This window comes from Moschus berezovskii, chromosome 16 (genome assembly GCF_049115385.1).
Source record: "Moschus berezovskii isolate FMDL1 chromosome 16, NW_MosBer_1.0, whole genome shotgun sequence".
In the NCBI taxonomy this organism is placed as follows: Eukaryota; Metazoa; Chordata; class Mammalia; order Artiodactyla; family Moschidae; genus Moschus; species Moschus berezovskii.
Window position 1 is genome coordinate 83,365,668 of NC_142475.1, and position 25,907 is coordinate 83,391,574.

Below are 25,907 nucleotides of genomic sequence, written 5' to 3' on the forward strand. Positions count from 1 at the left end.
TAAATTTAGCGTGTGGGCCAGGGCGGCTGCCCAGGGTCCACTCGCCACCACAGCTGCCACTTGGGCCCTGCTGCCAGGGGGCGGGCGGAGGCAGGCTCCTCCTGAGGCTGGGCCTGTATCAGCCTGCGCTCCTGCCTGGGGGCCAGAGAGGCCTGCGCTCTGGGAGGCAGCAGTGGCTGTGGAGCAGGAGGCGCGAGGTGAGAGGCCAACTGCCTGGACTCCAGTTTCCTCTCCCGCCTGCGGGAGCTGAGGGGCTGGTGTGCCGCAAGCCTGCCCAGCTCCGCTGAGAGGGTGCTCCCTGACCCTCGGTGTGGGGTCGGAGCCTGGGGCTGGGCAGACCACATGGGCGGGGCCTATCGCTCCCTGCAGGGCCTGCGGAGGTGGGCCCCGAGGCTTATCACAGCTCCCTTCCCACTCTCTGCACCAATCAGGAGCCTCAGGGAGGGGGCGCTTAGGTCACCCTGCACCCGGTTCAGCCCCAAGGGCAGCTCCAGCCTGGTACGTGTTTGGTGAAAGGGCAGGACAGCAGCCCAGAGCCATAGAGGTGTCCCAAGGGCCCTGTGAAGGCCCGGAGCTGCCCTGCCCGCCCCCCCCCCCCGCACCCAGCACTCCAACCCAGAGACTCCAGCCTTGCAGCACTGACGGGAGACCAAGGTCCAAACACAGGGCTCTTGCTGGCCCAGGCCTGGTCCCCAGCGCAGGAGGGCCAAGTGGAACCCGCATCTGAAGCCTCGCTCCCCTCCCCCAACAGCCCCAAGATTCCTGAGGCCTGCCTCAGTTACCTGGGAGACCGGCTTGCTCTGATGGCCGGGAGCAAAGATGGGGGGTCCGAGAGGGCTGGGCCTGGGTCGAGCCCTGCTGGGGTAACTATGCCGAGGCCCTGGACCTCACTCCCACTCACTCAGGGGCCCAGCCCTCCCGGCTCTGTGGACCCCTCAGGGCACTCAGCCCTCTCCCCGCCCCCAGGCCTCATCCTGCAGAGCCCTGGCACCTTCTGCCTGTCCCTGCCCCATGTGGGTCCCCTGTCCTGGGGACGCTGGGCGGGCACCGGGCCTCACCCCAAGCCCCGCCTGCCTTCTCACCCACTCCCTGTGGCTCCCAGGGCAGAACTGTGCCCAGGCAGGCGGGGCCTGGCAACCCGGCTCCTTCTTCAGCCTCTTCTGTCCTCTCAGTGGGGCCAGCAGGCTGCAGCCAAGAGGGCGCCCCCTTCCCAGCCCTGGCCCACGGAGCCTGGACCAGCTGACCTCACCCCCGTTTCTGGATCCTGCCGCCTCCTGAGCCTCCTTCCTGCCCATCTGAGCAGAGTCATGGCCTTGAGGGCAGGTGAGCACAGCCAGGAAGCAGCAAATGGGCTGAAGGAGAAAGTGCTGACACTGGACTCCATGAATCCTTGTGTCCGGAGGGTGGAGTATGCGGTGCGAGGCCCCATAGTGCAGCGGGCACTGGAGCTGGAGCAGGAGCTGCACCAGGTATGGTACTGCCCCCTGGGCCTGGCGAGAGGACCCCAGGCGGTTCCCCCTGCCACCCGACCCCCAACCCCCTGGGCCTGGCAAGAGGGGCCCGGGCAGGCTAGTCCCCCAACCCCCACCTGCCCCCTGGGCCTGGTGAGAGGGCCCCAGGCAGGTACCCCCCCACACCCCGCCTTAGGAGACAAGGCCTGTGGGAGTGATAAGCTCCCCCTCACTGCGCTCCCCGCCTCCCTCCAGGGCGTAAAGAAGCCCTTCACTGAGGTCATCCGTGCCAACATCGGGGATGCACAGGCCATGGGGCAGATCCCTATCACCTTCCCGCGCCAGGTGAGGCTCAGCGCTGCCCTGCATCCTTCCCCCATCATCCCGTGGACCCTGGCCCCAGCACTTGCTCCTCCCAGGTCCTGGCCCTCTGCGTCCACCCCGATCTCCTGAACAGCCCTGACTTCCCCGACGATGCCAAGAGGAGGGCGGAGCGCATCTTGCAGGCGTGTGGGGGCCACAGCCTGGGTGAGCACCAGAACTCGCCCAAGCCCGGGGGAGAGGGGGATGAACAGGAGCTGGAGGGAGGCTGTCCCGGGAGAGGGGTGGGTCCGCCGCTGTAAGGGGGCGAGTCTCCTCACGAGGGCAGCGAGGGGACCTCACTTGTCCCACCCCGGCTGTCCTGCCCCGTCCCCCGCTCAGGGGCCTACAGCATCAGCGCTGGTGTCCAGATGATCCGCGAAGACGTGGCGCGGTACATCGAGCGGCGCGATGGAGGCATTCCCGCCGACCCCAATAACATCTTCCTGTCCACGGGGGCCAGCGATGCCATTGTGGTAGGCCGGGGCCAGTGCGGGAAGCCACCGCGGCTGCTAGTGTGCAGCCGGGAGGGTCTGCCAACCCCAGCTCCCATCCCGCCCGCAGACGGTGCTGAAGTTGCTGGTAACCGGCGAGGGTCGCACGCGCACCGGCGTGCTCATCCCCATCCCTCAGTATCCACTCTACTCCGCTGCTCTGGCCGAGTTCAACGCGGTGCAGGTGGACTACTACCTGGACGAGGAGCGTGCCTGGGCACTCGACGTGGCCGAGCTGCGCCGCGCGCTGCGCCAGGCGCGTGACCACTGCCGCCCCCGCGCGCTCTGCGTCATCAACCCCGGGAACCCCACCGGTGCGCGACCCCACCCGTCCCCGCCCCGCCGCCCCGGCCCGAAAACAGGCACCCCTGCCCGCTGCGCCTGGGTCAGCCTTTCCCTCCGCCCGCCGCCCTGCGCAGAGCAGAGCGCCCCCTCGGCTGACCCCGGACCTGTCGCACCCCCGTGCCCCAGGGCAGGTGCAGAGCCGCGAGTGCATCGAGGACGTGATCCGCTTCGCCTTTGAGGAGAGGCTTTTCCTATTGGCCGATGAGGTGCTGGCTGGATGCCCGCGGGGAGGGGGCGGTGGGCGGCGGCGCGCGCCCCGGTGACGGTGACGGCGACGCGGCCCGCTGTCTCCCGGCCGCCCGTCCAGGTGTACCAAGACAACGTGTACGCCGAGGGCTCGCAGTTCCACTCGTTCAAGAAGGTGCTCACGGAGATGGGGCCGCCGTACGCGGCGCAACAGGAACTCGCCTCCTTCCACTCGATCTCCAAGGGCTACATGGGCGAGTGCGTGCAGGCTGGGCGGGTGGGGTGGCCGGGCTCTCCTCTCCTCCAGGCTGGCCCCTCCTTGCCAGCCCTGCCTCGATGCCCGCCTTCGCCTCGCAGGTGCGGCTTCCGCGGCGGCTACGTGGAGGTGGTGAATATGGACGCCGCGGTGAAGCAGCAGATGCAGAAGTTGCGGAGCGTGCGGCTGTGCCCGCCCACCCCGGGCCAGGTCCTGCTCGACGTGGCTGTTAGCCCGCCGGAGCCCTCCGACCCCTCCTTTGCGCGGTTCCAGGCGGTGAGTGGGCGGAGCCGAGGGCGTCGGGGCACCGCGCCCAGGCCGGGCTTGACCAACCCTCCCCGTTCGGCAGCAGGAGAGGCGGGCGGTGCTGGCCGAGCTGGCGGCCAAGGCCAAGCTCACGGAGCAGGTCTTCAACGAAGCTCCCGGCATCCACTGCAACCCAGTGCAGGGCGCCATGTATTCCTTCCCGCGCGTGCAGCTGCCCCCGCGTGCGGTACAGCGCGCTCAGGTCCGACGTGCGGGATGGGCAGGCCGGGCAGGCTAGCTGGGCCCGCGGGCCCGGGGACGTCCTCCCTGAGCGTCCCCTCCCGTCCTCCTCCCGAACCCCCAGGAGCTGGGCTTGGCTCCCGACATGTTCTTCTGCCTGCGCCTCCTAGAGGAGACTGGCATCTGCGTGGTGCCTGGGAGTGGCTTTGGACAACGGGAAGGCACCTACCACTTTCGGTGAGGCCCTGCTTGCGCAGCCCCTCCCCTCGACCCCCACCGCATTGGCTTACTTTCTTCCCCCTTTTAGGATGACTATTCTGCCCCCCATGGAGAAGCTGCGGCCCCTGCTGGAGAAGCTGAGCCAGTTCCATGCCAAGTTCACCCACAAGTACTCCTGAGGACCCGTCAGAGGCCAGGGCCAGCCAATAGGGAGGACCTCCGACTGAGGGCACTCGGCCCTGGGGCCTCTGGACTTGCTCCTGCTGGCCGTGTGGCCGAGCCCCTGCCCCTCTGCAGGCCCTAATAAAGCAATAGGCTCTGGCTGGGCTGCTTGGAGGCTGAGTGCACACCCGTCTGCACCTTCACAGCCTTGTCCACTCCTGATGGCCTGTCTGTGTGGCTTCTGTGCAGGCCTGGGGGCCGAGGCGGGGGATGGTCAAGGAGGGCTTCCTGGGGAGCAGCCATTCTTACAGGAAGGAGTTGGCTGGATGGGAACGGCAGAGTTGGCAGAGGGAAACTGAGCGACTGTGAGAGGGCAAGGAGGGTGTCTTGGTTCTCCAAATGGGGCAGGTGACAGCGGTTCTGCCGCTTTTGACAGCTGCAGGAGGAACGATGTTGGCTAAGGAGTGGGGGCAGGAAGGGCACATGGGTCAGTTTCGTCATGCTGTGTGTGGAGTGTGTGACATCCACGTGCAAATGCAGTCCTTGGGCTGGAAAACAGAGAGGAGCCCCCCCACTGCCCCCAGAGCTGGGGCAGGTTTGGGGGAAGAGAGCTCAGAAAATGGTGAGGAGGAGGTGCCCTTTGGAGCACCAGTCTGAAGGACCCAGGCTGGGGGCTGACCCAGATGGGCAGCCAACCGCATGTTCTTGACACTGGCCCTCAAGGACAGGCACCTACTGTCACTGTTGTGGGTCCTCTGTGGTGGGCACTTTCATCCCCATTTCACAGAAGAGGAAAGCTGGGCCCCCAAAATGCCTAGAAATGACAGGAAACTCACTCAATGTGGCCTTGGTAGCTGACCAAGGGTCTTGGCTCAAGTGCCTATGAGGTTTAAGGGTTGGCTGGCTTCAGAGACCCATGGGCATGGGGAGACTACTGGCCAAGGTCCCAGCTCACCTCGGGAGGGGGTTCTTAACTCGCTGCCCTGGGCCTCAGGTGTCCTCAGGCATCAGCACAGCTCTGGGCCGGAGAGGCTGTGTGAGACCCCACGCTCAGGCTTCCCCTTGGGGGGCGGGGACCCCCTCCTCGCTGAGACCAGCTGGAGCCTAGACAGGCTCTCGGGGCCTCCTTACTGGACACGAGGGCCTTCGGGGCAGCAGCCGGATGCGTCCCTACGATGAACGGGGCTCAGGCCTTTCCCACGACCCTCTTCAGCCACCGGCCTGCAGAGGGCGCTGAGACCCCGAGCTCAGGGAGTTGAGGGGCACCGGAGCCGAGGAAGCAGCAGCCGGCAGTGGAGGCTTGAGAGGATAGATGGTCTGTGGGGCCGCTAGGCGACCCAGCGGAACCGGCAGCCACCAGGGCACTTCCGGAGGCTGAGGGGCGTCTGGGAGCCGATCAGACGGCCGGGGAGGGACCTGGATGGGCCCCGGTTTCCGACGTTCCAAGCCAGTCGGCCACCGGGGGCGCGCGCGGGCTGTCGGCGCTCTAGCCCGCCCGCGTCCTCTATGGCGACCTCGTTTCCGGGCTGCGCTCCGGCGCGCGAGGACTACCCAACCCCGCCGCCGAGACGTCCAGCTCCTCGGGGGCCTGAGCCTGCGGGACCCGAAGGCGCGGTCGCGGATGCCAGCTTGGCCACCCCTATCCCAGCCTCAGTCATGCCGTTGTGTGACCCCTAACCCCATCGCGACTGGACGGACCGGACCCCCTGGGAACCGCCCTGCCCCTGCTCTGAGTGGGACCCCTCATCCCGCCCCAGCCTGGCCCTGAACACGGCCCCCGCCCCAGGGCCGCGCCCCCTGGCCATGCGCGGGAAGCTGCTGCCCCTGGCTGGTCTCTACCTGGTGCAGGGCCTGCCCTATGGCTTGCAGTCAGGCCTGCTGCCGGTGCTGCTGCGCGCCCGCGGCCTTTCCCTGACGCGCGTGGGGCTGGCCAAGGCGCTGTACGCGCCGTGGCTGTTCAAGCTCGTTTGGGCCCCGCTGGTTGACACGTGGGGCTCCCCAAGGGCCTGGCTGGCGCTCAGCACGGCTGCCCTGGGCCTGGTGTGCGGGCTGCTGGCAACCCTGCCTCCTGCCGGCGACGCTGGGGCCGCGCTGCCTGTCCCGGTGGCTGCGCTGCTCCTGCTGCTGAATCTGGCTGCGGCCGTGCAGGACGTGGCCCTGGACATGTTGGCCGTGCGGCTCCTGGAGCCAGCCGAGCTGGGGCCCGGCAATACCGTGCAGGTGGTTGCTTACAAGCTGGGGGCCGCGCTGGCCGGCGGAGGGCTGCTGGCCCTCCTGCCCGCGCTCTCCTGGACGCTGCTCTTCATGCTCCTGGCTGCCACCTACTGGCTGGCTGCGTCCGCGGCCTGGGTGGCACCTGCCCTGCAACAGCTGCCTGCACCCCCGCCCTCAGTGCACCCCCGTCCCAGCCTGCGCCTTCAGCAAGACTTACTGGCCGTGCCTGGGACCCTGTGGACAGCGGGCTTCGTGCTCACCTACAAGCTGGGTGAGTCAGGTCCCCAGGAACTGGCGTGGGACTACCTTCCCTCTGTTGGGTCTGACCTGAGGGCCAGAGACCACCCTGACTACGGCTGGGCCTTGTTTCCTGTCCTCTGCAGGTCTAGCCCCAGCCACACCCCTTCAGGCCTCTCTGAGCTGCTTTGTGCTCACCCTGAATTTGGCCGAAGCCTAGCCCCAGCTGTCTGCTGGCATCTGTAGCCCAGCAGAGGCAGTGCTGGAGGAGCGTGACAGGCTGAGGTGGAGAAGCAGGGCACGCCGCCCCTACTGACTTTTTTTCCACAGGTGAGCAGGGTGCCAGCGGCCTGTTCCCACTGCTCTTGCTGGACGGCGGCATCTCCACCCCAGAGCTGGGGCTGTGGAACGGTGTGGGCGCTGTGCTCTGCTCCATTGCCGGCTCATCCCTGGGTGGGGTCCTGCTGGCCAGGTGTTGGTGAGCCCCCCTCAGCACACCCTACTCACCTGCTCCCCTGTCTTTCCCTGTGCTCTCTGACCTGCCCCATCTCCCCCTCAGGCAGCCACTGCCCCTCCTGAGGTCAGGGCTTCGGTTCCGTCTTGGGAGCCTGGCTTACCAGACTGCCCTGCTCTTTCAGCTGAACAGCCCCAGAGCCAACCCCGTCCCTGGCACAGTTCTGAGAGGTGAGGGGTGGGCCACAGGGGGGAGGAGCCTGGGGTCCTGGGCCCTGCTGACCCTTATCCTCCCAGGGGCAGCCCTGCTGAGCCTGTGCCTGCAGCACCTCCTGGGGGGCTTGGTCACAACCACCACCTTCACCGTGATGATGCGCTGCAGTCAGCTGGCACCCAGTGCCCTACAGGTGAGGAACATGGCTACAACATCTGGGGCTGCGGGCCTGGAGTCCAAGCAGGTCCTGATGTGACATTCTCTGTCCACCCCGCAGGCCACACACTACAGTCTCCTGGCCACTCTGGAGCTGCTGGGGAAGCTGCTGGTGGGCACGTTGGCAGGAGCCCTGGCTGACAGCCTGGGGCCACGCCTCTGCTTCTCTCTCTTCTTAGCTCTCTCAGCCACCCCCATGCTGTACCTGGGCTTTGCGCCCAGCAACCTGGCCTGAGCGAAAAGGCTGACCTTATCAATAAAGTGGAGTGTGCTTCTGGGACAAGTACTGTGCAGTCATCCCCAGACTGTGGCGTTCCCAGTGGAAGGAAGGATCCTGAAAACAACTGGAGCAACTTTTATTCTGCACTTTGGGACCTCTCTGTCCCCATGCTCCTGTGTTGGTGCTGGGGTGTGTTCAGGGTGGTGGGTTACTGTCCTGATCACTGCATCACCCTCCATCTTTACCCTGAGGACACCCGACACCCTCACACTGTGGCCTTGCAGCCCCAATTAGGCTCCTGTCTGGGACATGGGGGCACTGGGTTCTCTGCAGCAGGGTGGTCAGCGGTCCCACAGCAGGAGCTCCTGCGTGGCCAGGTGCATGAGGGCAGGGAAGCTCAGGTGCAGGTACTTTCTCCAGAAGCGCCGGTCCCGCCCGAACACCTGGGCTGGGTAGCAGGGGCTCCCTGGAGGGGCAGGAGACATGGCTGAGGACTCCAGGCCAGGTGTGCCCTAGCCCCCACCCCCCTCAGGGCTAGGCTTCCCAGGTCCACACCAATGCCGTGGAAGATGCGGGCCACAGCCCTGCCTGAGAACCGCTGCTCTGGCCAGGAGGACAGGAGCTGGCAGATGTCCCGGCGGATCTGGTCTTCCCAGTCCTGGAGCTGCGGGGGGGACAGTCAGGCCAGCCCGGCTTCCACTGCTCGCTCTTCTGCACGGCTGTGTTGTGCACAGCTTTCCATGGTGCCAGCAGGAGGTGGGTATGTGCCCGGAGACTGGCGCATCCTCTGCAGCCACCCCTCCAGGCCCTGACACTCACCCTGTCCTGTCCCAGCTCAGGGTCGTCCTCTGCCTCTAGGCCCCCCAGCTGTTCTGACTCTTCTTCAAAGTAGTGACTGAGCAAGGCCTTGAGCCTGCTGCTGCGCTCCCAGGCGGGCTGCTCTAGGCATGGCCCGCAGCTGGGGAAGGCCACGCTGTGGAGGGGACAGCGGGTCAGAGGGGCCTACCTGAGGCAGGGTGGGGCGGCCACGCCCTGCCCACCCCGCCCGCACCTGTGGAAGCCCCGGAAGGTGCGGTGCAGGCGGGCCAGGGCCTCTCGCTCTCGGGCCTGCACTCGGCCATGCAGGAAGTCACAGACCCGGTCCCTCTCCTGGGCCGTCAGGTCCCCCGGGCTGTGCAGGCGGAAGGCCATCTCCCTGAACTCCACCAGCACCCCAGTGCCCTGGGGCACACCTGCCAGATAGGCTGTCAGAAACTGGCGGAGGGGCAGGGAGTGGGTGGCAAGCGGGGCTGGGGGTGGGCGCACCTGTCCTGGGCTCTGGGTCCCACTGCAGCTGGAGGAGAGCCCGCCGCACAGGGCCCAGCTCCCAGCCCATAGAGTCCGCCAGCTCGACCAGATCCAGCTCCACAGAACTGCTTCCCCCCCTCGTGTTGGGGTGCTGCTGGGCCAAGCACAGAGCCAGCGGGGGGCACCTGTGCCAGGGGGGTAGCATGTGATTGGCAGCTCTGTCCTCTGTTCCCGTTGACAGCTCGGGTGGGATGTGTGCTCACCTGCGGGCCAGGGCCTGGAGCTGGGTGGGGCCCCCGGGCCAGCGCAGGTGGCAGCGGGCATAGGTGGGTGCCAGCAGCTTCAGCCAGCGCCGTGGGTGCAGCTCCAGGTAGCACAGCAGCGTCTCAATGGCTGCGGGCAGAGTAGAGCTCACTCAGGGCCTGTGGGACCCCCTCAGCCCCACCGCACACGCCCCTGCTCCTCACCCTCCTCAGACATATCCAGGGCCTGCACGGTTGGCTGCACTGGGAGCACCCGCTCGTGGCCTGGGCACCGGGCTGTGTGTGGGACGCTGGGCTGGCCAGGATCCTGGGCACTCGCTCCTGCCCTTCCTCGCCCTTGCTCGCTCCTGCCACCCTCCTGCTCTGGGGGCTGCCGGGCACAAGTGCAAGGAGGGAACACACGCTGCACCAGCCTCTTCACAGCGAGGAAATCCACAGCGTCGGCGTGCACATGTCTGCGCAGTTCCCATAAGTCCTGGCCCTGGGGCAGAGTGCCATGAACGTTGGGCACGGCCCTGGGCGGGGTTGGAGGAGCTGTGGGGGGCAGGGTGGGCACCCACCTGGGGCTGGAGGAAGAGGTGGCAGTGTGCCGGCTGCCTGTCACGCCCTGCGCGGCCCACCGCCTGCACGTAGCTCTCGAAGCTGGGGGGCAGTCCCAGGTGCAGCACAGCCCGCACGTCCGGCCGGTCCAGTCCCATCCCAAAGGCCACCGTGGCCACCACCACACGCACCCGGCCCTCCATGAAGGCCCGCTGGACCCGCCGTCGCTCTTGGCTGCACAGGCCAGCGTGGTAAGCCTCGGCTACGGCCTCCAGTGCTTGGCCTGCAGAGAAGACACAGGACGGTCAGGCGGGGCGCGTGCCCGGGGTGCATCTGCAGGGCGCAGGCCTGCCTCCGCCTCACCGTGGGGCCCCGGGTCCCGGGCCTCGCGCAGGCAGGTGCGCAGCAGGGCAGCGACACGCTCTGTGTCCTCTCGCCTGTGGCAGTAGATGATGACGGAGTCCAGAGCCCGGAAACGGTCACTCTGCAGCAGCGTCACCAGTGCCTGTCGGGACGAGGGTCACTGCAGATGCTGGGAGGCAGGGCCACCGCCAGGCCCATGCACGCATGCTTACCTGGTCCGGATCCCTGTCTGAGGACACGGAGAGGTGCAGGTTGGCAGGGATGGTAGCTGGCCCTCTGAGCACAGACTCCTCGGTCACACCCAGGTGCCAGGCCACGTCGAGGGCAGTGCTGCGTGTGGCCGTGGCTGTAAGGCCCAGGAAGCAGTGGACGCCCATACGGTCCCGCAGCATCTGTGAGGGGAGCGGTGAGCCAGCTGCCACCCCCCTTGCTCTGCGCACTGCCCCACTTGCCCAGGCTCACCTGACAGACACGCAAGTAACAGGGTCGGAAGTTGTGGGACCACTGAGAGAGACAGTGGGCCTCGTCGAGGCAGGCAAAGGCGACTGGTGGCAGCTGAGAGAGGAGGGTGCTGGCCCCGGCCCCGACCAGTGCCTCTGGGGACAGCATCAGCACCTGCACGCGGGCTGCGCGAGCCTGAGGAGGCCCGCTGGTCAGCAGCAGCACCCAGCTCCGCCTGCTGCTCCACCCATCTGATCCTGGGAGGCCCCCTCACCTTCTGCAAGGCAGAGTCCCGCTGCTTCTTGGTCATCCCCGAGTGAATGCAGGCCCCCTTCAAGCCGGGGGGCAGGCCAGAGAGCTGCAGGTACAGTGGCACAGCCTGTTGCACGGCCCTGGCCCTTTCCCAAAGGCCTTCCAGCGTGGTTTCACCTGACAACTACTGCTGGCTCCCCTCCGGGCCCTTTGGGGAGGAGACCAGAGCCACCCGTGGGCCTTGACTGAGGTGCACTGGGGACGGGTCCCAGTGGGGCTGCTCCTACCAAGCTGCTCCTCTGGTGGGTGGGACTGGGTCTAAGCAGCCATGTCCCTGTGCCTTTGGGCCACTGCCGATTGGACAGAATGGAAAGGGCCTGATAACTTGCAGCTCTGGGGTGGGGGTGGGGCAAGAAACAGCAGCCCAAGTGGGTTGGCAGAGCCATGGATACCAGTCCCTGCCTTTAGTGTGTATCCACGGGCCCTGTCCACCTACCTGGTCATCCATGAGTGACATGAGAGGAGAGATGACCAGGGTGAGGCAGGGGCTTCGCCGGAAGTAGAGCAGCGCTGGGAGCTGGTAGCACAGGGACTTACCAGCCCCCGTGGGCAGCACCAGCAGGGTGGACACACCTGAGTGTGACCTAGAGTCAAGACAGCTGTCCTGCAGCCTGGCCTCAGCCCTACCACGCTCCTGCCAGTCCACTCACCAGACAGGATCCGCATGACCACACGCTCCTGCCCAGGGTAGAAGGCGCGGTGCCCCAGTTGCTCCAGGGCCTGAAACACCTCAGCTGGCGTGTCTGTGGACACAGGTGTCAGTCAGCTTGGCTCCGAGTCATCCTAACCCTTCCATCTAGGCCTGGGCTGTGAGGCATCTGCTGACCTGCTACCTGACCCGAGGGCCCCAGTGGGTAGAGTGGAGGCACGAAAAGAGGCGGACAGGGCGTCCTGGACACAGATTGCCCCGTGGGCACCAGCAGCTCAGGCACCCCAGGTTCAGCATCTTCTTCACCTGCTGAGAACAGACGAACTGCATAGGAACCCTGGGCTGGTCTGGCATCCTAGTACCAAGAAAGCAACTTGCTATAGCCACCTGTTCTCAGGGACGCTTCCTGTGACATGGGCTGGGTCTGTGCACTGTCCGCAGCCTTGACATCCTCCTTCTGAGGAGCCAGGAGAGGTCCTGGACCGGAAGCAGGGAGTTTTTTTTTAGGGCCTTTTTTTGAGCCAGAATTGCCTTCCCAAAGAGCACGACACCCCTGTAAGCAGGCTGGCGTCCAGGGCAGAGGCCTCACCGGGCTGAGGGCATCGGGACGTCCAATGGCTGAGCTGCCCATGCTGGGAGCAAGAATCCTGGGCTGGGGCTCTGGGTTGACCACCCCCAAAACACTCCCCTTTTTTCTGCCACTTCTGCTTCCATGCCTGGTTCGGGACACAAAGAAGGGTCACAGGGCGAGCAGCAGGGCAGGTGGGGGGAGCACCGGTACCACCTCCTCACCTGCTTGCGAAGAAGCCTGCCCCGCAGGGCCCGGCCCCGCACAAAGCGTCGCTGCTTCATGTTGAGCCGCACATAGTTCCCCCTGTCCTGGATGGCAGATCTGGAAGAAACGCACAGGTGGGCAGTGCCCACAGCCCTCCCCACACTGGCTCAACCGAGGGCAGCCCTGCCGGGAGATTAGAGCAGTGATACCTGGGGGCTGGGGTCCTGCCTGGGGGCTGAGCCTTCACAGGCTGCTCTGGACAGTCTTCTGCAGGCCCTGCAGCCCCAGCTCCCTCAGGCAGGGGTCCTGCTTGGTCGGTGCCCTGCTGGGTCTGTGCAAGGCTTCCCTCCAGTTCCCCACTCCGTCTCCGCTTCTTGCCTTGACGGTCACCAGGCTGACACTTCCCTGCACCGACACCAGCTGCTGGTAGGGCTGGAGCCTCTGGGCCCTGCAAAGGCACCTCAGGACCAGCGCTGGAGCTGAAGACAGACGCAACAGCTGGAGTCAGAAGCTGTGAATCCTCTGCACCCAGGCCAGGCTGGCAGGTCCTGGGAACCTCCAGAAAATCTGGGGTCCTGCTGTGACACCGCTGCAGCCAATCAGGGTCGAGGGAGCCCAGTCGCAGGCTCAGGGATGCCCTCAGCTGCTGGAGCCGGCCTGGCCTCAGCTGGGGCCTGGGAGGCTGAGGGAGCACCTCACTGACATTTTCTGGAGAGATGGGGGCAGCTGCTGTGCCTGGTGGCTCCGGTGAAGGGATCTTGGAGGAGGATCTTTGTGCAAGACGGGGTATCCGGCCCAGGGTTGTCCTAGCCTGGGAGGGAGACAAGCAAGCAGGAACTCAGGCCCTTGGGATGCTACAGACTCATACGTGCTGGAGGCCCCACCTGTAACAGCTGGGTAAGATGAAAAGCAAAACGCTGGGACATAAAGGAAGCTGAGGATAAAGGCTGACCTGGAGCTCCTCTGTGGAGCTGTGTTGGCTGTGTGAGCACAGGTAAGCATGTGACTACCTGTGAGAGACTTAACACAGATGGGTATCTGATAATTCTGCCTGGGGCCACCTGCAGCTCTGGACCCAGGCTGGATGCACTGTCTGCCGGGCCCTCACCCCTCACCTGCAGACTGCCCTTTAGGTTGGCCTTAAGCCTCTTCCCATAGTCCTGCGCAGACTCCTGAGGGCTCCACTTCGAGGGAGGATGCGGACTCTGGGTCGCAGCCCGATTCAAGTGGTGCCCCCAGCAACTGGGCTCCAACGTCTGCAGGAGACAGTAGAGTCCTAAACCACGGAGAAGCTGGTGTGTGAGGGGGAACAGAGATGTCTCCACCCCCGAGAAAGCCGAGGAGGGGCTGTCCTTCCTCCACCCTCTCACCCTTCCCCATCTTCCCCCCGCTCCCGCCGAGCTCTGTGCCCCAGAGAGGTTGGGTCACGACTCCTCCCGGCTCCGGGATACAGGATGTTGACCCAGAGGTTGGGATGTCGAGCTCAGGTACCTGCTCGGCCGCCGCGGGAAGCGACTGCCCCGAGCCGTGAGGCTCGACACAGCCGGCCTGGCCCAGTGCTTCCTTCAGGGAGCGGTATTCTCGGTACAGCGCTGAGAGCGGTGTCGGGGGATCGGAGTTGAGGAGTCAGGATTCCCCTGGGAGTGGGTGTGGAGGTCTCCCGCCCCCGGCCCACCGCCTTGGCCTCTCCCTCCGCCCCGCGCCCGCGGGCTCACCGCGGGTCTCCTCGGGTGCCGCTTCCACGTCTTCCTGTAAAGGAAACGCGTCAGGCGGATGCTCCCCTCCCTAAGCTCCCCGCCCACGGGCAGCCCCGCACCTTGCCCGGCCGCCGCCCGCTCCGCTGCCGAAAAGCGCGCTCCCACGCCTGCAGCCGCTCCCGCACGTCCCGCAGCCGGTCCATGGTCGAAAGAACCTTGGCGCCCCGCGAATCTCCCGCCTAGAGGGCTGGGCTGGGGCAGCCAATCCGCGGGGCCCCGCTGCGGCAACCAATGAAGTGCGTTTACGTCATCGCGGCGCGCGACGGCGCAGGAGGAGAGCGACGTACGGCGAGGCGGGGCCGGCGGCGGTGGCAGCGGCTTGGGTCGGAGCGAGCGCGGGCTACCTGCTGGGGACGGAGCACGGCAGCTTGCGGCTCCTCCTCTGCCTGGCCGCACAAGGAGGGTGCGGGCACTCGGGGCGTCGCCTCACCGGAGGCGGGGGTGGAAGCCCGGGCGGGGCGGCTGCGGGAAGGGGAAGACCCGAGTCGGGTGCCGGACTGAGCGGCCTCGGGTCCTGGGGGATGATGTTCCGTCTTCGAGAGGCAGGCCCCGCCGGAGAAACGGAGGGCGTCGAATTGACGGCCTCCCGCCGCTGGAGGCCCGGAGGAGCGGTGCGGGGGCGTCTTCAGGGAAACGCTGGAGCCGTGGGCCGGTGGGAGGGGGCGGTGGCCACCACGCCGAGACTTCTCCCATAGTAACCACACTGGCTGCTTTCATTTTCTCTCGTGACAGGTGCTCGGTTGGTCTGTCCTCTCACAGCGAGGTATGAATCGTCCTCTCGAGATTTATCCTCAGGCAGAGCGAGACCGAGGGTTGACATCCCGGGCTTCTCAGGAACCAGCGCCCTAAGGATTTGTGTATGAGGTCCGCAAGAGCTGGGGCTTTGGGGCCAGGCTGTCACCCTTCCCAAGCTCGTTACCCGGGCTGTGACCTTTGTCTGGCAAGGCCTAGGTCTTAGTTTCCTAACATTTTCAGGGAAGTGGCCCGGAGGCAGTTTTGAGGATGAGGTGTCTGGCACACAGTAAGTCAGCAGCAGAGCTGTCACGCAGGTACCTTGTGGCCTCAGGCATCTCTTTTTGTGCTCCTTGTCAGCTTGGATATACCTTTGACAGCCGACTCTACCTATCTCAGGAAAGGTCCCTAGTTTGGGGTCTTTGAATCCCATGCGTTTGATACTTGTTCTCTTAACGTGGTTCTCTAGGGAAGAGAAACATTTACACAGATAGCAAGGACCCGATGGGTGAGGCATTCTTTCTCTATGTAAATCTCCAGGGGTCTCCATGCCTCACAGTGTTTCTGGAAGATAGTAGTTAGAACGTTTTGAGGGCTTGGGTTACTCTAGCTTTTCAGACTCAGGGTTCACCGGGTTCTGGTTCTTTCTGCTGTGTTGCTGTTTATTAAACTGTATCTGTAGTTTCAACTCCTCTTTGCTGTGCTGTGCAGAATCCAAGGGCAGCCTGCAAGAGCTTGTGAGGTGGCTGAGAGAGGGTGCTGTGATGTACTTTCCACCCCCTGGGTTTATCTCATCCCTCTAGTGCTTGGCCAGGGGTGGGGGGTGGCGGGTGGGGGTTGGTTTTTTCCTATGTTTAAGAAGGGGAGGTTCTCTTGATTAGTGAGTGTGTGATTTGGAAGGCCTGAAAAACAGATGGTGTGCCCTGCAGAGCAGCAGCCATCAAAAGCACATCTACACAGGCTGGTCATCTCTGGTGCCATGCTGTTTATATGCTGCTTGGTGGTTTTGTCTCCCTAGAGAGGCCCCCATGCTTCTCGGGGGCCGGGATGGGGGTGGCCTTGTTCTCCTTTTTTCAGCCTATTGTGAAGTATCTAGCACTTGCTCGTCAGAGCCATGGTTCTTTGCTCTGTGCTAAGCGCCAGGCTGAGCTGTCCCACTACTAGCGTGGAGGGGGTGGGGCTGGAGTCTGTCCTCCCCACTGAAGGGCACTTCCCTGCAGGTGACCTCCTACCTGGCCCAGCGCCATGCACACCCTCGTGTTCCTGAGCACACGGCAGGTGCTCCAGTGCCAGTCAGCTGCCTGCCAGGCCCTGCCCCTGCTGCCACGAGAGCTCTTCCCCTTGTTGTTCAAAGTGGCCTTCATGGACAAGAAGACGGTAGTGCTGCGTGAGCTGGTGCATACTTGGCCTTTCCCGCTGCTCAGCTTCCAGCAGCTGCTGCAGGAGTGTGCCCACTGCAGCCGGGCCCTGCTGCAGGAGAGGCCCAGCACAGAGAGCATGCAAGCCGTGATCCTGGGCCTGACTGCCCGGCTCCACACTCCGGAGACTGAGGCTGGCACACAGCCCCTCTGCAGGTATGGGCTCGCTGGAGGGACCTTCAGGCCTGGTGGGGGGATGCAAAGCAGGTCCCCCAAGAGGTTCCAGGCTGGTACAAGAGCTCAGCGCAGAAATAGGCATGTTGCTTCTGTCCCAAGGTGGCTGGGAGTGGGTGTGGGCTCTGTCCCCTTGTCTCCTGCCTCAGCCCACCCATGCTCCCAGGAAGCATGCGCTGCGGGTGCTGGATATGACGGGCCTCCTGGATGACGGCGTGGAGCAGGACCCTGGCACCATGAGCATGTGGGATTGCACGGCAGCTGTGGCCCGCACGTGCATCGCACAGCAGCAGGGCAGGACTGCAGAGCCTGGCCTGGACCCTGTTCCTGTGGAGGTGCGTGTGGACCTGCGGGTGAACCGGGCTTCCTATGCATTCTTGCGGGAGGCACTCCGCAGCAGTGTAGGCAGCCCACTGCGGCTCTGCTGTCGGGACCTGCGGGCTGAGGACCTGCCCATGCGCAATACCGTGGCCCTGCTGCAGCTTCTGGATGCAGGCTGCCTGCGCCGCGTGGACCTGCGCTTCAACAACTTGGGCCTGCGTGGCCTGTCCGTCATCATCCCACACGTGGCCCGCTTCCAGCACCTGGCCAGCCTAAGGCTGCACTATGTGCATGGGGACTCTCGGCAGCCCTCCGTGGATGGTGAGGATAACTTCCGCTACTTTCTGGCCCAGATGGGCCGCTTCACCTGTCTGCGGGAACTCAGCATGGGCTCCTCTCTTCTCTCAGGACGGCTGGACCAGCTGCTCAGGTGAGTGGACCCTGCTATGGCCCTGCCTCTCCCTTACTCTCCAGCAGACCCTCTCCTGGCTCCGCCTATTTGTGACCCCTTGTGTTCCCCACCACCCCCCCCGACCCCAGCACCCTGCAGAGTCCCCTGGAGAGCCTGGAGCTAGCCTTCTGTGCCCTGCTGCCTGAGGACCTGCGTTTTCTGGCACGGAGCTCCCATGCTGTCCACCTCAAAAAGTTGGACCTGAGTGGCAACGACCTGTCTGGGAGCCAGCTGGAGCCCTTCCAGGCTCTGTTGCAGGCAGCAGCAGCCACACTGTTGCACCTCGAGCTGACCGAGTGCCAGCTTGCCGATACCCAGCTGCTGTCCACACTCCCTGTGCTGACTCGTTGTGCCAGCCTCCGCTACCTCGGCCTCTATGGCAACCCGCTGTCCATGGCAGGGCTCAGGGAGCTACTTCGGGACTCAGTGGTGCAGGCTGAGCTGCGCACAGTGGTGCACCCTTTCCCTGTGGACTGCTATGAGGGCCTTCCCTGGCCACCGCCTGCCTCTGTCCTCCTGGAAGCCTCCATCAATGAGGAGAAGTTTGCCCGCGTGGAGGCTGAGTTGCACCAGTTGCTACTAGCCTCAGGCCGTGCGCACGTGCTTTGGACCACAGACATCTACGGGCGCCTGGCCGCAGACTACTTCAGCCTGTGACCTCCAAGCTCTGGGTGAGAGACTGTCCCGGGGTCCAGGGCTGTTGGAGGCCCCTTGCCCCTTGGGTAGGCAGAGCCTATCCTGGAACCCTGCTGGAGACCTGACACAATGGCAGTGGCCTCTGATTTCTTTGTTCCAAGGCTCACCTTGAGCCTCCCCATGCTTTCTGCAGCACCGTGTGCAGTTTGTCCTGCGCCTGCTCCCCTGGCTGGCTGACCATCTGTGGGCCCCAGGGCTGGATTCCAGGCCTACATGGCCCTGCTTGGTTTGGCTGCACTTAGCTGCCCTTCATTGTCCTGGGGTCTTCAAGCTGAGAGATGATGTTTTCCTCTCGGCTTGGGACAGGGGCCTACTTCACGGAGGGCTGGGATCCTAGGCACTCTGGGGCCTCTTACCTCTTCTGGGTTTTGGTGCCAGAGGGTGTCTTAAAGGTACAAACGTGCAGTGTGCTTAGAACTTAAATCTGTGATTTTTTTCTGTCCTAATTGGTTACAGTGACTCCTTTCCTGTTATGTCATCCCCAGCCTGGTCACTGGGGACCATGTCTTTGGTTTGCTGCCCCTCCGTTTTTCTGGGCATCTCCACAATCTGTCCCCCACTCCCACATCTCAGAGGTCCAGGCCTACAAAGAGCGGTGGGACCAGAGGCAGAGCCTGAGGTCGGGTTAATTTGGGAAGTGGGGAAATCATTTCTGGAGGGTCTCACTGGGGTGTTAGGAGCCTATCTCCGGGCACCCTCCGTTCGCGTCCCAGGACTTAAATTTGCAGGGGTCCGCAGGGGCTCCCGCCCCGCCCCCTAAACACGCATACACAGCTCGCTATACTGCGCAGCTTCCACCCTTTACTGATCACGCTGGGGCATGCGCGTGGTGAGTCGGGCCGGCCAATCCGCGGGGCCTACGTCATCAGCCCGCGCCCCGCCCCTCAGCAGTGGATCTCGTAGGCGGAGGGGGCCTGCAGCGGGAGACCCTGAGAGACTCCGGGCGCTTCGGCAGCTTCCGCCGAGCCCTCGGCGAAAAGCGGCTTAGAGCGGTCGATGACGAACATTTCGTGGCCACGCTCGTCGCGGAGTTCCTCGAGCTGAGCGAAGGTGCAGGGCCCGTCGGAGTAGTCGTTGACAAAGAGCGCTCCCTCCCCGGGAGGCCCCGGCGCCTTTTTACGCCGCCGCCGCCGGCGGCAGATCATGGTCGCCAGTAACAGAGCCGTGAGCGCCAGGAGCGCGATGGCAGCCGCGATGGCCGTCTGTGTGGCCAGGCCCAGGGCACGGAAGGCCATGCTTCCCGCCTCGGGCAGGGGCTCGTGGCTGACTGGGCCGCCGGCCGGAGGCGGCGGGGGCGCCAGCTGCTGCTGCCGGGAGACGTTGACCAAGAGCTGGAAGGGTACGCGGGTGGCGCCGCCGGCGTTGGAGGCCTCACACTCGTACTTTCCGGCGTGGGCCAAGGTGATGTTGGTGAGGAAGAGCATGCCGCTGCCGGTGTCGGAGGCCCCGAGACCTCCTGGGCGCCGCCACCCAGCTTCCGGCTGGGCCTGGGCGCGCGGCGCACCCTCGCGAGGCTGTGCCACCTTTCTCCAGGTCACCAGGGGCTGCGGGTAGCCTGAAGCCTGGCAGGCCACCCGCAGGTCCTCACCCAGGTTGGCTGTCATCTCCAGCGGCTCCACGTGCACAGACGGCGGGATGCATATGAGGCTGCTTCCAGACACTTCCAGGAGACTCTGAAGCGCCAGGCGCGGGGGCTCTGCACACAGGATCTTCTTGTCCCTGGAGCTGAGCAGCCGCTGGCCTCCCTCCTTGATCCAGGCTCCCAGCCAGTGTAGAGCACAGTCACAGCGCCATGGGTTCTCTGTGGGCGGAGCAGCAGCAGGCATGTAGCTCAGGGATGGCTCTGAAACACAGCCTATGTGGTTGGGGTTGTTGGCAAGAGCAGGAGTCCCTTACCTAACACCGTGGGGGACCCCTGGCACAACTTTCTGACAGGGGGCTCCTTAGAGTGGGCAGCACCCACCCACCCCCTCCCCACACCCCAAACTCCGTTCTGTGATGCACGTCCAATTCACCAGTCTCTGAGAAAGCTCCTGTTCCTGGCGTCTCTCCCTGCCACAAGTTTTGCTATTTGAGGGGATCCTCTGTGTGCCACATACACATCCATCAGCACTAAGACCTTGCACATTCTGCCAGTTTTGTCTTCAGGCGCTGTCTGGACGGAATGTCCCCAGTCCTGGTCATGTTTCCAGTTTTTTTCTGCAGGCCTTTTGGCACAAAAATGTGGAGGCTGCTCAGCTCTGTCTGGTTTGTTCAGGGCCTTGTACATGTTCTGTCTCCCTTGGACGATTCTACCCTTGTTCCTAGCAGCTTTCTATCATGGCTGTGGGTAGGTAGTGCTGCTTGCCCCCCAGGGCTGCCACTGGAGCTCCCTCCACAGCTGGCTGGCTCCCTAGTGCCACCACTGTGGCCAAGGAAGCTGCCTTTACATGAGAGCCCCTTGCCCCCAGAAAGAGCTACCTGTGAGACGCAGAACCTGCAGGCTGGCCAGTGGCTGCAGGGCCTCCCGGCTGATGGTGCCCAGCTGGTTCCTGCTGAGGTCCAGCAGTGCCAGTGAGGAGAGCCCAGCCAGGGCCTGGTCCTCCAGCAGCTCAATGCTGTTTTCCTGTAGGTGGAGCTCCTGCAATCGCTGAAGCAGGGACATTCATCAGAGAAAGGGACCCTGGGGGTCAGGTCCCCTTCTTACCAGACTAGCCTGGGCTGCCTTTTCTCCCCTTCACTACTCCAGTAGGGCAGGTGGCAGTGCAGGAGGACCGCTACCCTTTTTGCACACTCCTCCCACCTCACCTGCAAGTGTAGGAAGGTGAAATCCAGCAGCTGTACCAGCTGGTTGCCAGCTAGGTAGAGCACGCGCAGTTGGGCCAGGCCTGCGAAAGCGCCGACGCGCAAACCGCGCAGCCGGTTGCCAGTTAGCGCCAGTTCCAGCAGGCGCGACTGCGCACGGAAGGCGCCAGACTCCAGGGCATGTAGGCTGTTGTTGTGCAGGTAGAGATGGCGCAGGGAGGCAAGGGACGCCAGGATGCCCGGCTCCAGGCGCGCGATGCTATTGTCCTGCAGAAACAGCGTCTGGATCGGAGGGAGAGACGGCGCTTACTCCACTGAAGGGGTTTTTGTTTTCCCTAGAGCGCCCCATTCACCCACGGGGAGGCTCACACACCCGTCCCTCCGTTTCGCTGGCACCCCTTGTCCGCAGCCCGGCAGCCCCACGCGGTGCCCACCTGCGTCCCGGGGGGGATTCCAGGCGGGACCACGCGCAGTCGCAGAGCACCGCACTCCACCGTGGCGCTGTAGCAGCGGCAGGCGGTGGGGCAGCCGGCAGCGAGAGGCGGGAGACCCGGCAGTGACAGCAGCGACAATAGCAGCAGTGCAGGTGCCCCTGGGGCCATCTCCCGCGGGACTGGCCGCAGGCCACGAACCTGCAGCTTTTTCAGCAGCCTCCCTACAGTCCGGCCCCGATGGGATGCAATTCCTGAAACACAGGTTGGCAGGCCTGTCCCTAACATTTGAGAGCCAGCGAAAAGCATGAATGGAGGCACACACCATGTCTGAGTTTTGAAGCTTGAAATCGGTTTAAGAAACTGGTAAAATAAAATTTCAATGCCTTCCTTTATAAAAAGCTTAAAAAAAAAAGTCAAAGATCTGGAGCATCAGGTTTCAATTTAGAATTTCTGTCATCAGAGTCTTGACATGCAGGCCACAGGAGGGGAGCCTACGCCACCCCAACACTTTTCTCTCTCCATCCCCCATCTGCCTGGTACTGAAGGGTTTCCTGCTCATGCACGTGGACACATGGACTGAAGTGCCTTCTACAACCCAACATCCAGCCACTCCTTGGATCTTGGGTGCAAGAGGCTGGTATGGGCTTGGGAACACGTGGGTAAAGTTCAGTGTCAGTCCCCAGACCATGGACTAGAAGGGAAAGAATAGGCTCTGAGCGGACACATCCTCTGATCTGCATGAACTCACTCTTGGGCACTGGCATGAGACGTCAAGATACAGAGCCCAGATCAGGGGTCCTTTGCATAACCTCAGGACAGGGCACAAGTCTCCCTGCTGCTAGTGTTTGTCCTTGTCCTCACCTAATTTTGATCCAGAATCTACTCTCGTCATTTTTATCCCTAGAACTCATGCTGTGTCCCCAGTGCTCGGATTTTCCTGTTGTGACGTGAGGACATGGGCACAGCTGGTCTGGGAGGGCCACCAGCTGCAGGAGAATGGAGGCGTACCTTTGTCCAGCCTCTGCCTGCCCTACGTGGGGTGGGAGTGGGTAGAACAGCTTAGCTATAACTAGAACTTCTTAGGGAAAGTGCTAGGGAATTGGAGGATGAGACAAATAGGAAAGCCAGTTCAGCTGTGGGGCCTGTGTTCGCCATGCTGACTCCTAGAAAGATGCATCCATCTTTGGGGGTAGGTGGGCCCTTGGGATGACTGGGCTGTGAAAGAAGGAACCTTGGGTCACCAACTGAGTTTCTAGTGTAGTTTGCCAAGTAGATTCTGTGCTCAGTGACCTCCTGGACGTTGAAGGAGTGTGTAGTGTTTTGTTTTGGGTTTATACACATGCAGCTGTGATCCTAGAAAGAGAAGACCTGAGTCCAGTTCAAGGCACAATGAGTCCAGGTGGATGGTAGGGCTGAGGTGTGCCATCAGCTAGCCTCCACTTCAAATGGTCTCTGCTCTGAACACCTGCCTGTTCACCAGGTCTCCTACTAGGAAATGTGTCATGTGGAAAGTTACCAAGTGGCTTTGGTGTTTATTTAAATCTTGCTCTAAATTTAACTCACATGGTTATTTAACATTACTGAAGAGAAGCAGGCACAATGAAAGTTTTAATGTAATTGCTTTGGTCTAGGTAGAGGCAATTCCCAGATGTTTCAGAGTGTGTGTGAACCCCAAGAATTTGGGGGGCATTCTCAGCCCCTGGGACCCACTTCCCTCAGCAAAAGGGCTGGCCTAGGGTGGCCACCCAGCTTTCAGCAGCAAGGCCTCTCAGAGATTTTTGGCCTCCTCTTAAGGACTTAGAGGATTGCTGCTCACATGGACACCCCCTAGATGCTGATACGTGTGGAAGAGCTGGCCTGGGCATGGTTGAGGACTCAAGCAGGAAGAGCAGGGGAGGCTAGCTCAGAAATACTTTAACCCAGCAGAAACCCTCCTAATGACTGGGTAGGAGGCGGGGTGTAACATACTGGATTTGGCCACAGCTGTCAGTCTCCAGGGGGCCCATCTGTGCGAGGAGGGATGAGTGAAGGGATAATGGAGAAAGCCCTGCTTCGCTCTTCCGCGCAGTGCCAGGCCCGAACCTCGATCTCCCGAGGTGCCCCCTGCATCCCCTCCGGCGCGATCTGTCCAGGGCAGGGCGTGGTCCCCGTCAGGTCGCACGCCCTTCTCGGTAGTCGCCAGAGACAGAGCCGGGATGGGCCCTGATCCCGCCCCACGCCCGCTGACCTTGGGCCGGGCGCCCCCTCACCTGACGCTCCCGCGGCGCGGCTCCCCCGCCGAACCCCGGCCCACAGAGCAGCACCCGGCGGGGGAGGGACGGGCGCCGCTCAGGCTCGCGCACTGGAGCCCCCGCGCCTCCCGCCCTGCCGCCCCGATCCGCCGTCGCGAGCGCCGGGCAGACCAGAGGACGAAAACGTCCCAGGCCGGGGGTGTGTGGAGGGAGTAGGGCCCCCGAGACCCCGCCCCTGCCGGCGTCGGGACTCCGTCCGCGGTACCACCTCGGACAGCGCCGGCGGGGCGGGGCCGCGGCGCACCTTCGCCGCGCACGCGCACTCGGCCGGCGCGCTCTCCGGGTGGCGCGTGCGCAGCGAGGCGGCCCGGGGCGCTGCGGGGGCCAGCGGCTGCTGGCCTGCGGTTCAGGGAGGCGGGGCAGCAAGCAGGAGAGGGGCCAGGTCCATGGTGAGTGCGAAACGGCGGCCCTGCCAGCGCACGTGCGAGGGCAGCTCGGGCGCGCCTGGCCCGTACTCGAAGCAAGCGCTGAGCTCGAAGGCCAGGGCCGATCGCACCAGGCCCACGCCGCCCGCGCGCTCTGGCGCTGGGTGGTAGAGACGCCCATTCGTGGCCAGAGGCAGCAGGCGCGCCGGCTCGAAGGGCACAGCCAGGGCTTCGCCGCCGCCGCAGTAGGAGAGGCGCTGGGGCGCGGGGCCCGCGGCCAGAAGTTGCGTGAAGACCACGGGCCGGTCTTCGCAGCGTAGGAAGTTGCGTTCCCTGCCGCAGAGCGAGAGGAAGGGGAAGGAGGCCTCGTAGCGCCCGCTGCGGTTGGGTCTCAGGCGGGAGAAGAACATGACCAGGAACTGCGGGTCTGTGGGGAGGAGGGGGAAAGGGCGTGACTGCTCAGCACGCCAGACCCCCAGTCCCCCGGGCCCTACTGCCCCAGGCAGGCGGCTCTCCCTGGGCCACACCAAGGGCTTGCGCCGGCTGTCGGACAGCCGCCCAGGCCTCACTTTAGTTCGGGGGCTTTTAAGCACAGTACAGCCAGCCTCCTAACGCGGGCAGGACGGCTGGCAGGTTGGACAGCGCGAACCCTTAAGAGCCGTTCCCGAAGGAAGAGGAAATGTGGGGGTGGAAGGAGCATCAGTACCTTTGAAGCAGGTGGTGAAGTTCTTCATTCTGGAGTCGTCCAGGAAAAGCTGCAGAGAACCAGACCGTGGCCCTTGAGTAGTAGCCCGAGAGAGCTGGCCCTGGCCCAGGGCGAGAAGGCCCTGGTGGGCCTGAGCCCGGGCTGATGTCCGCTTTCTTTGCTCGTCTGTGCACACTATGTGCAGAGAGGCGCGTGGAAGATAAACCTGGGAGCCCTGCCGACCTCCCCACATCTATCCCGCGCCCCCCGCCTTACTTCCTCAAGCACAGATTCTCTCAGCTGGCATGCCCTTTCTGCGCCTCTTCCCTCCTCCCTTCTAGTTTCTAATGAGATGTGCCACTTCCTCCGCAGAGGCTCTCTGAGTTGCTTCCTTGTGTGTATGGTGGATGCCACCGCCAGGGTTTCCAAATCAGGCGCGGCAGCGGGGGACGCAGGACCGGGGATGCAAAGCCCGCAGGGCGCAGCCACGCGTGGGACGTTGTCCGCTGGGGACCTAACCCTTTGGGGCCTTAGCCGCGCGTCCTAGTGTTTCCAGCGCGACCCGGGAGGCCGGGTTGCCTTACTGTAAAGACCCCGCCCCCGCCCACCTGGCCCTGATGATCCACGTAGTAAAAGTACTCGCGCGTCCGAGGCTCTGGGCTCTGGCCCTGCGTGTAGGAGACGCTCCCGCCCCCAGCGTAGGTCCGGGCTCCCGGGGACCGCGCCAAGATTAGAGCCCAGGGCCGCAGCACCCCGCTCATCGCCCACATCCTCTTCCTGCGCCGGAAACGGCCGGAGGTCATGCGGGGCAGGTGCTGTGGGAACACCGGTCCCCCGGCGGTCATGGCCTCGTGCTTTGGGTTCCGTAGGCGGCCCCGGAGCTCGACCCCGCCCCCCCCCCCCCCCCCCCGTCCCCTCTCCTCCCAGCCCGAGGCGTTCCCGACACTCTCCCTTCTCTAGGCGTCAAGGGCACGCCGCCCAGCGTTCCGGCTGGGGAAAGGGTGGCGGGCGGGAGCGCCCGACGTTGGCGTTCTAGTGTGAGACGTAGGTGCGGTCGGTTTCGGGAACAGGGACATCGGCTGGGCCTGGACTTCGCTGGGCATGCAGGCCCTGTCCCTCCGCCCGCGGAGACTGGCTGTCCTCACGTGAGCGAGGTACGCGCAGTGTATCCCCGCTCCCAGGAGGCCGGCCCGGCTGGGCACTCTGCATATGAGGGTGGCTGCTGAAGACAGGTGGTGAATAAACACCGCCCAGAAAGCCTATGCCAGCTTGAGCCGTACGATAGGTCAGAACCCAGCCCGCCGTCCCCACCCCACCCCCAGACAATCAAGCAGAGCTTACGGGCTCAAGTGGAGTATTTCAGGTGCCTCTCCCCATCCCCAGGAGGTACCTTCCTCTCCTCCCCGAACCCCTCCCTGCTCCCCCTATTCTCCCTTGACCGTACGTCCAGCTGGGTGTCCACACCAGCAACCGACTGGCTGCTGATAGCTGCCTCGCTGCCACTGGAAGGAATGGGAGACGACAGCCTCGGAAGTGTCCATACGTACTTTATTCACACAAAGTGTTTTCATCTCTCGAGTCCATGCGTCAGAGCGAGTCTTTGGCCGGGCTGGCGGTACCCAAGCCTCGAGACCACCGGACCGAGGACCTTCTCCC

General features: G+C 64.0%; 6 protein-coding genes across 27 annotated transcripts; 3 read left to right on the top strand and 3 right to left on the bottom strand.

The window, feature by feature from the left end:
- The first annotated feature begins 68 nt into the window (after positions 1-68).
- GPT (glutamic--pyruvic transaminase) lies at positions 69-4,181 on the top strand. Of its 8 annotated transcripts, none has more exons than XM_055432218.2 (12): positions 69-197; positions 1,173-1,469; positions 1,707-1,796; positions 1,871-1,979; positions 2,154-2,287; positions 2,376-2,619; positions 2,777-2,856; positions 2,958-3,094; positions 3,194-3,368; positions 3,442-3,600; positions 3,703-3,815; positions 3,886-4,181. In XM_055432218.2, the coding sequence occupies exons 2-12, from the start codon at positions 1,308-1,310 to the stop codon at positions 3,974-3,976; spliced, it is 1,494 nt and encodes a 497-aa protein (XP_055288193.2). In that variant the 5' UTR covers positions 69-197; positions 1,173-1,307; the 3' UTR covers positions 3,977-4,181. The 8 variants fall into 8 exon arrangements, 7 of the variants coding, with proteins under 7 accessions (XP_055288193.2, XP_088700670.1, XP_088700671.1 ...); XM_088844544.1 differs by lacking the exon at positions 69-197 and adding an exon at positions 618-863; XR_016039290.1 differs by having other exon boundaries at positions 182-197; positions 1,155-1,469; positions 3,442-3,815; positions 3,886-3,921.
- A 750-nt stretch (positions 4,182-4,931) lies between these two features.
- On the top strand, positions 4,932-7,619 carry SLC33A2 (solute carrier family 33 member 2). 3 transcript variants are annotated; one of them, XM_055432254.2, is made up of 5 exons: positions 4,948-6,444; positions 6,741-6,888; positions 6,970-7,094; positions 7,161-7,270; positions 7,355-7,616. In XM_055432254.2, exons 1-5 carry the CDS (start codon positions 5,763-5,765, stop codon positions 7,526-7,528), a joined length of 1,239 nt encoding a protein of 412 aa, XP_055288229.2. In that variant the 5' UTR covers positions 4,948-5,762; the 3' UTR covers positions 7,529-7,616. The 3 variants fall into 3 exon arrangements, with proteins under 3 accessions (XP_088700674.1, XP_088700675.1, XP_055288229.2); XM_088844548.1 differs by having other exon boundaries at positions 4,932-6,444; positions 6,970-7,270; positions 7,355-7,619; XM_088844549.1 differs by lacking the exon at positions 6,970-7,094 and having other exon boundaries at positions 4,933-6,444; positions 7,355-7,578.
- Positions 7,620-7,703: 84 nt separating this feature from the next.
- On the bottom strand, positions 7,704-14,139 carry RECQL4 (RecQ like helicase 4). The gene is made up of 23 exons (XM_055432345.2): positions 13,960-14,139; positions 13,859-13,892; positions 13,635-13,735; positions 13,259-13,399; positions 12,353-12,954; positions 12,161-12,260; positions 11,958-12,084; positions 11,756-11,845; positions 11,546-11,677; positions 11,370-11,462; positions 11,156-11,292; positions 10,682-10,765; positions 10,429-10,602; positions 10,179-10,358; positions 9,967-10,108; positions 9,624-9,886; positions 9,268-9,544; positions 9,064-9,193; positions 8,819-8,985; positions 8,565-8,745; positions 8,333-8,486; positions 8,069-8,177; positions 7,704-7,979 (listed from the first exon to the last, which is right to left on the bottom strand). The coding sequence occupies exons 1-23, from the start codon at positions 14,041-14,043 to the stop codon at positions 7,855-7,857; spliced, it is 3,627 nt and encodes a 1,208-aa protein (XP_055288320.2). The 5' UTR covers positions 14,044-14,139; the 3' UTR covers positions 7,704-7,854.
- Positions 14,140-14,175: 36 nt separating this feature from the next.
- On the top strand, positions 14,176-18,122 carry LRRC14 (leucine rich repeat containing 14). Of its 9 annotated transcripts, none has more exons than XM_055432271.2 (6): positions 14,176-14,303; positions 14,633-14,764; positions 14,876-14,949; positions 15,853-16,206; positions 16,391-16,975; positions 17,086-18,118. In XM_055432271.2, the coding sequence occupies exons 4-6, from the start codon at positions 15,878-15,880 to the stop codon at positions 17,651-17,653; spliced, it is 1,482 nt and encodes a 493-aa protein (XP_055288246.1). In that variant the 5' UTR covers positions 14,176-14,303; positions 14,633-14,764; positions 14,876-14,949; positions 15,853-15,877; the 3' UTR covers positions 17,654-18,118. The 9 variants fall into 9 exon arrangements, with proteins under 9 accessions (XP_055288246.1, XP_055288252.1, XP_055288247.1 ...); XM_055432277.2 differs by having other exon boundaries at positions 15,987-16,206; XM_055432272.2 differs by having other exon boundaries at positions 14,876-14,921.
- Positions 18,123-18,442: 320 nt separating this feature from the next.
- Positions 18,443-23,295, bottom strand: LRRC24 (leucine rich repeat containing 24). 5 transcript variants are annotated; one of them, XM_088844552.1, is made up of 5 exons: positions 23,160-23,295; positions 20,911-21,161; positions 20,480-20,758; positions 20,153-20,321; positions 18,443-19,547 (listed from the first exon to the last, which is right to left on the bottom strand). In XM_088844552.1, the coding sequence occupies exons 2-5, from the start codon at positions 21,076-21,078 to the stop codon at positions 18,577-18,579; spliced, it is 1,587 nt and encodes a 528-aa protein (XP_088700678.1). In that variant the 5' UTR covers positions 21,079-21,161; positions 23,160-23,295; the 3' UTR covers positions 18,443-18,576. The 5 variants fall into 5 exon arrangements, with proteins under 5 accessions (XP_088700678.1, XP_088700679.1, XP_088700677.1 ...); XM_088844553.1 differs by lacking the exon at positions 23,160-23,295 and adding an exon at positions 22,879-23,153; XM_088844551.1 differs by lacking the exon at positions 23,160-23,295 and adding an exon at positions 22,879-23,007 and having other exon boundaries at positions 20,911-21,270.
- A 100-nt stretch (positions 23,296-23,395) lies between these two features.
- C16H8orf82 (chromosome 16 C8orf82 homolog) lies at positions 23,396-25,057 on the bottom strand. Its single transcript, XM_055432325.2, has 3 exons — positions 24,860-25,057; positions 24,273-24,321; positions 23,396-23,993 (listed from the first exon to the last, which is right to left on the bottom strand). Exons 1-3 carry the CDS (start codon positions 25,052-25,054, stop codon positions 23,548-23,550), a joined length of 690 nt encoding a protein of 229 aa, XP_055288300.2. The 5' UTR covers positions 25,055-25,057; the 3' UTR covers positions 23,396-23,547.
- Between the last annotated feature and the right edge of the window lie 850 nt (positions 25,058-25,907).

Coding starts and splice junctions, on each gene's coding strand:
- GPT (XM_088844544.1), top strand. CDS start 804: ATGGCCGGGAGCAAAGATGGGGGGTCCGAGAGGGCTGGGCCTGGGTCG. Junction 3,095..3,193: donor TCCAAGGGCTACATGGGCGA/GTGCGTGCAGGC, acceptor TTCGCCTCGCAG/GTGCGGCTTCCGCGGCGGCT. Junction 3,816..3,885: donor GAAGGCACCTACCACTTTCG/GTGAGGCCCTGC, acceptor TCCCCCTTTTAG/GATGACTATTCTGCCCCCCA.
- SLC33A2 (XM_088844548.1), top strand. CDS start 5,763: ATGCGCGGGAAGCTGCTGCCCCTGGCTGGTCTCTACCTGGTGCAGGGC. Junction 6,445..6,740: donor CGTGCTCACCTACAAGCTGG/GTGAGTCAGGTC, acceptor TTTTTTCCACAG/GTGAGCAGGGTGCCAGCGGC. Junction 6,889..6,969: donor GTCCTGCTGGCCAGGTGTTG/GTGAGCCCCCCT, acceptor TCTCCCCCTCAG/GCAGCCACTGCCCCTCCTGA.
- RECQL4 (XM_055432345.2), bottom strand. CDS start 14,043: ATGGACCGGCTGCGGGACGTGCGGGAGCGGCTGCAGGCGTGGGAGCGC. Junction 12,261..12,352: donor GGCAGGACCCCAGCCCCCAG/GTATCACTGCTC, acceptor CGTTTCTTCCAG/ATCTGCCATCCAGGACAGGG. Junction 10,359..10,428: donor GTTACTTGCGTGTCTGTCAG/GTGAGCCTGGGC, acceptor CTCCCCTCACAG/ATGCTGCGGGACCGTATGGG.
- LRRC14 (XM_055432268.2), top strand. CDS start 14,422: ATGATGTTCCGTCTTCGAGAGGCAGGCCCCGCCGGAGAAACGGAGGGC. Junction 14,664..15,986: donor GTCTGTCCTCTCACAGCGAG/GTATGAATCGTC, acceptor TGTTGTTCAAAG/TGGCCTTCATGGACAAGAAG. Junction 16,207..16,390: donor GGCACACAGCCCCTCTGCAG/GTATGGGCTCGC, acceptor CCATGCTCCCAG/GAAGCATGCGCTGCGGGTGC.
- LRRC24 (XM_088844551.1), bottom strand. CDS start 21,216: ATGCTTTTCGCTGGCTCTCAAATGTTAGGGACAGGCCTGCCAACCTGT. Junction 20,759..20,910: donor GAATCCCCCCCGGGACGCAG/GTGGGCACCGCG, acceptor CCTCCGATCCAG/ACGCTGTTTCTGCAGGACAA. Junction 20,322..20,479: donor TCACCTTCCTACACTTGCAG/GTGAGGTGGGAG, acceptor TCCCTGCTTCAG/CGATTGCAGGAGCTCCACCT.
- C16H8orf82 (XM_055432325.2), bottom strand. CDS start 25,054: ATGACCTCCGGCCGTTTCCGGCGCAGGAAGAGGATGTGGGCGATGAGC. Junction 24,322..24,859: donor ACGTGGATCATCAGGGCCAG/GTGGGCGGGGGC, acceptor GGTTCTCTGCAG/CTTTTCCTGGACGACTCCAG. Junction 23,994..24,272: donor CTTCACCACCTGCTTCAAAG/GTACTGATGCTC, acceptor TCCTCCCCACAG/ACCCGCAGTTCCTGGTCATG.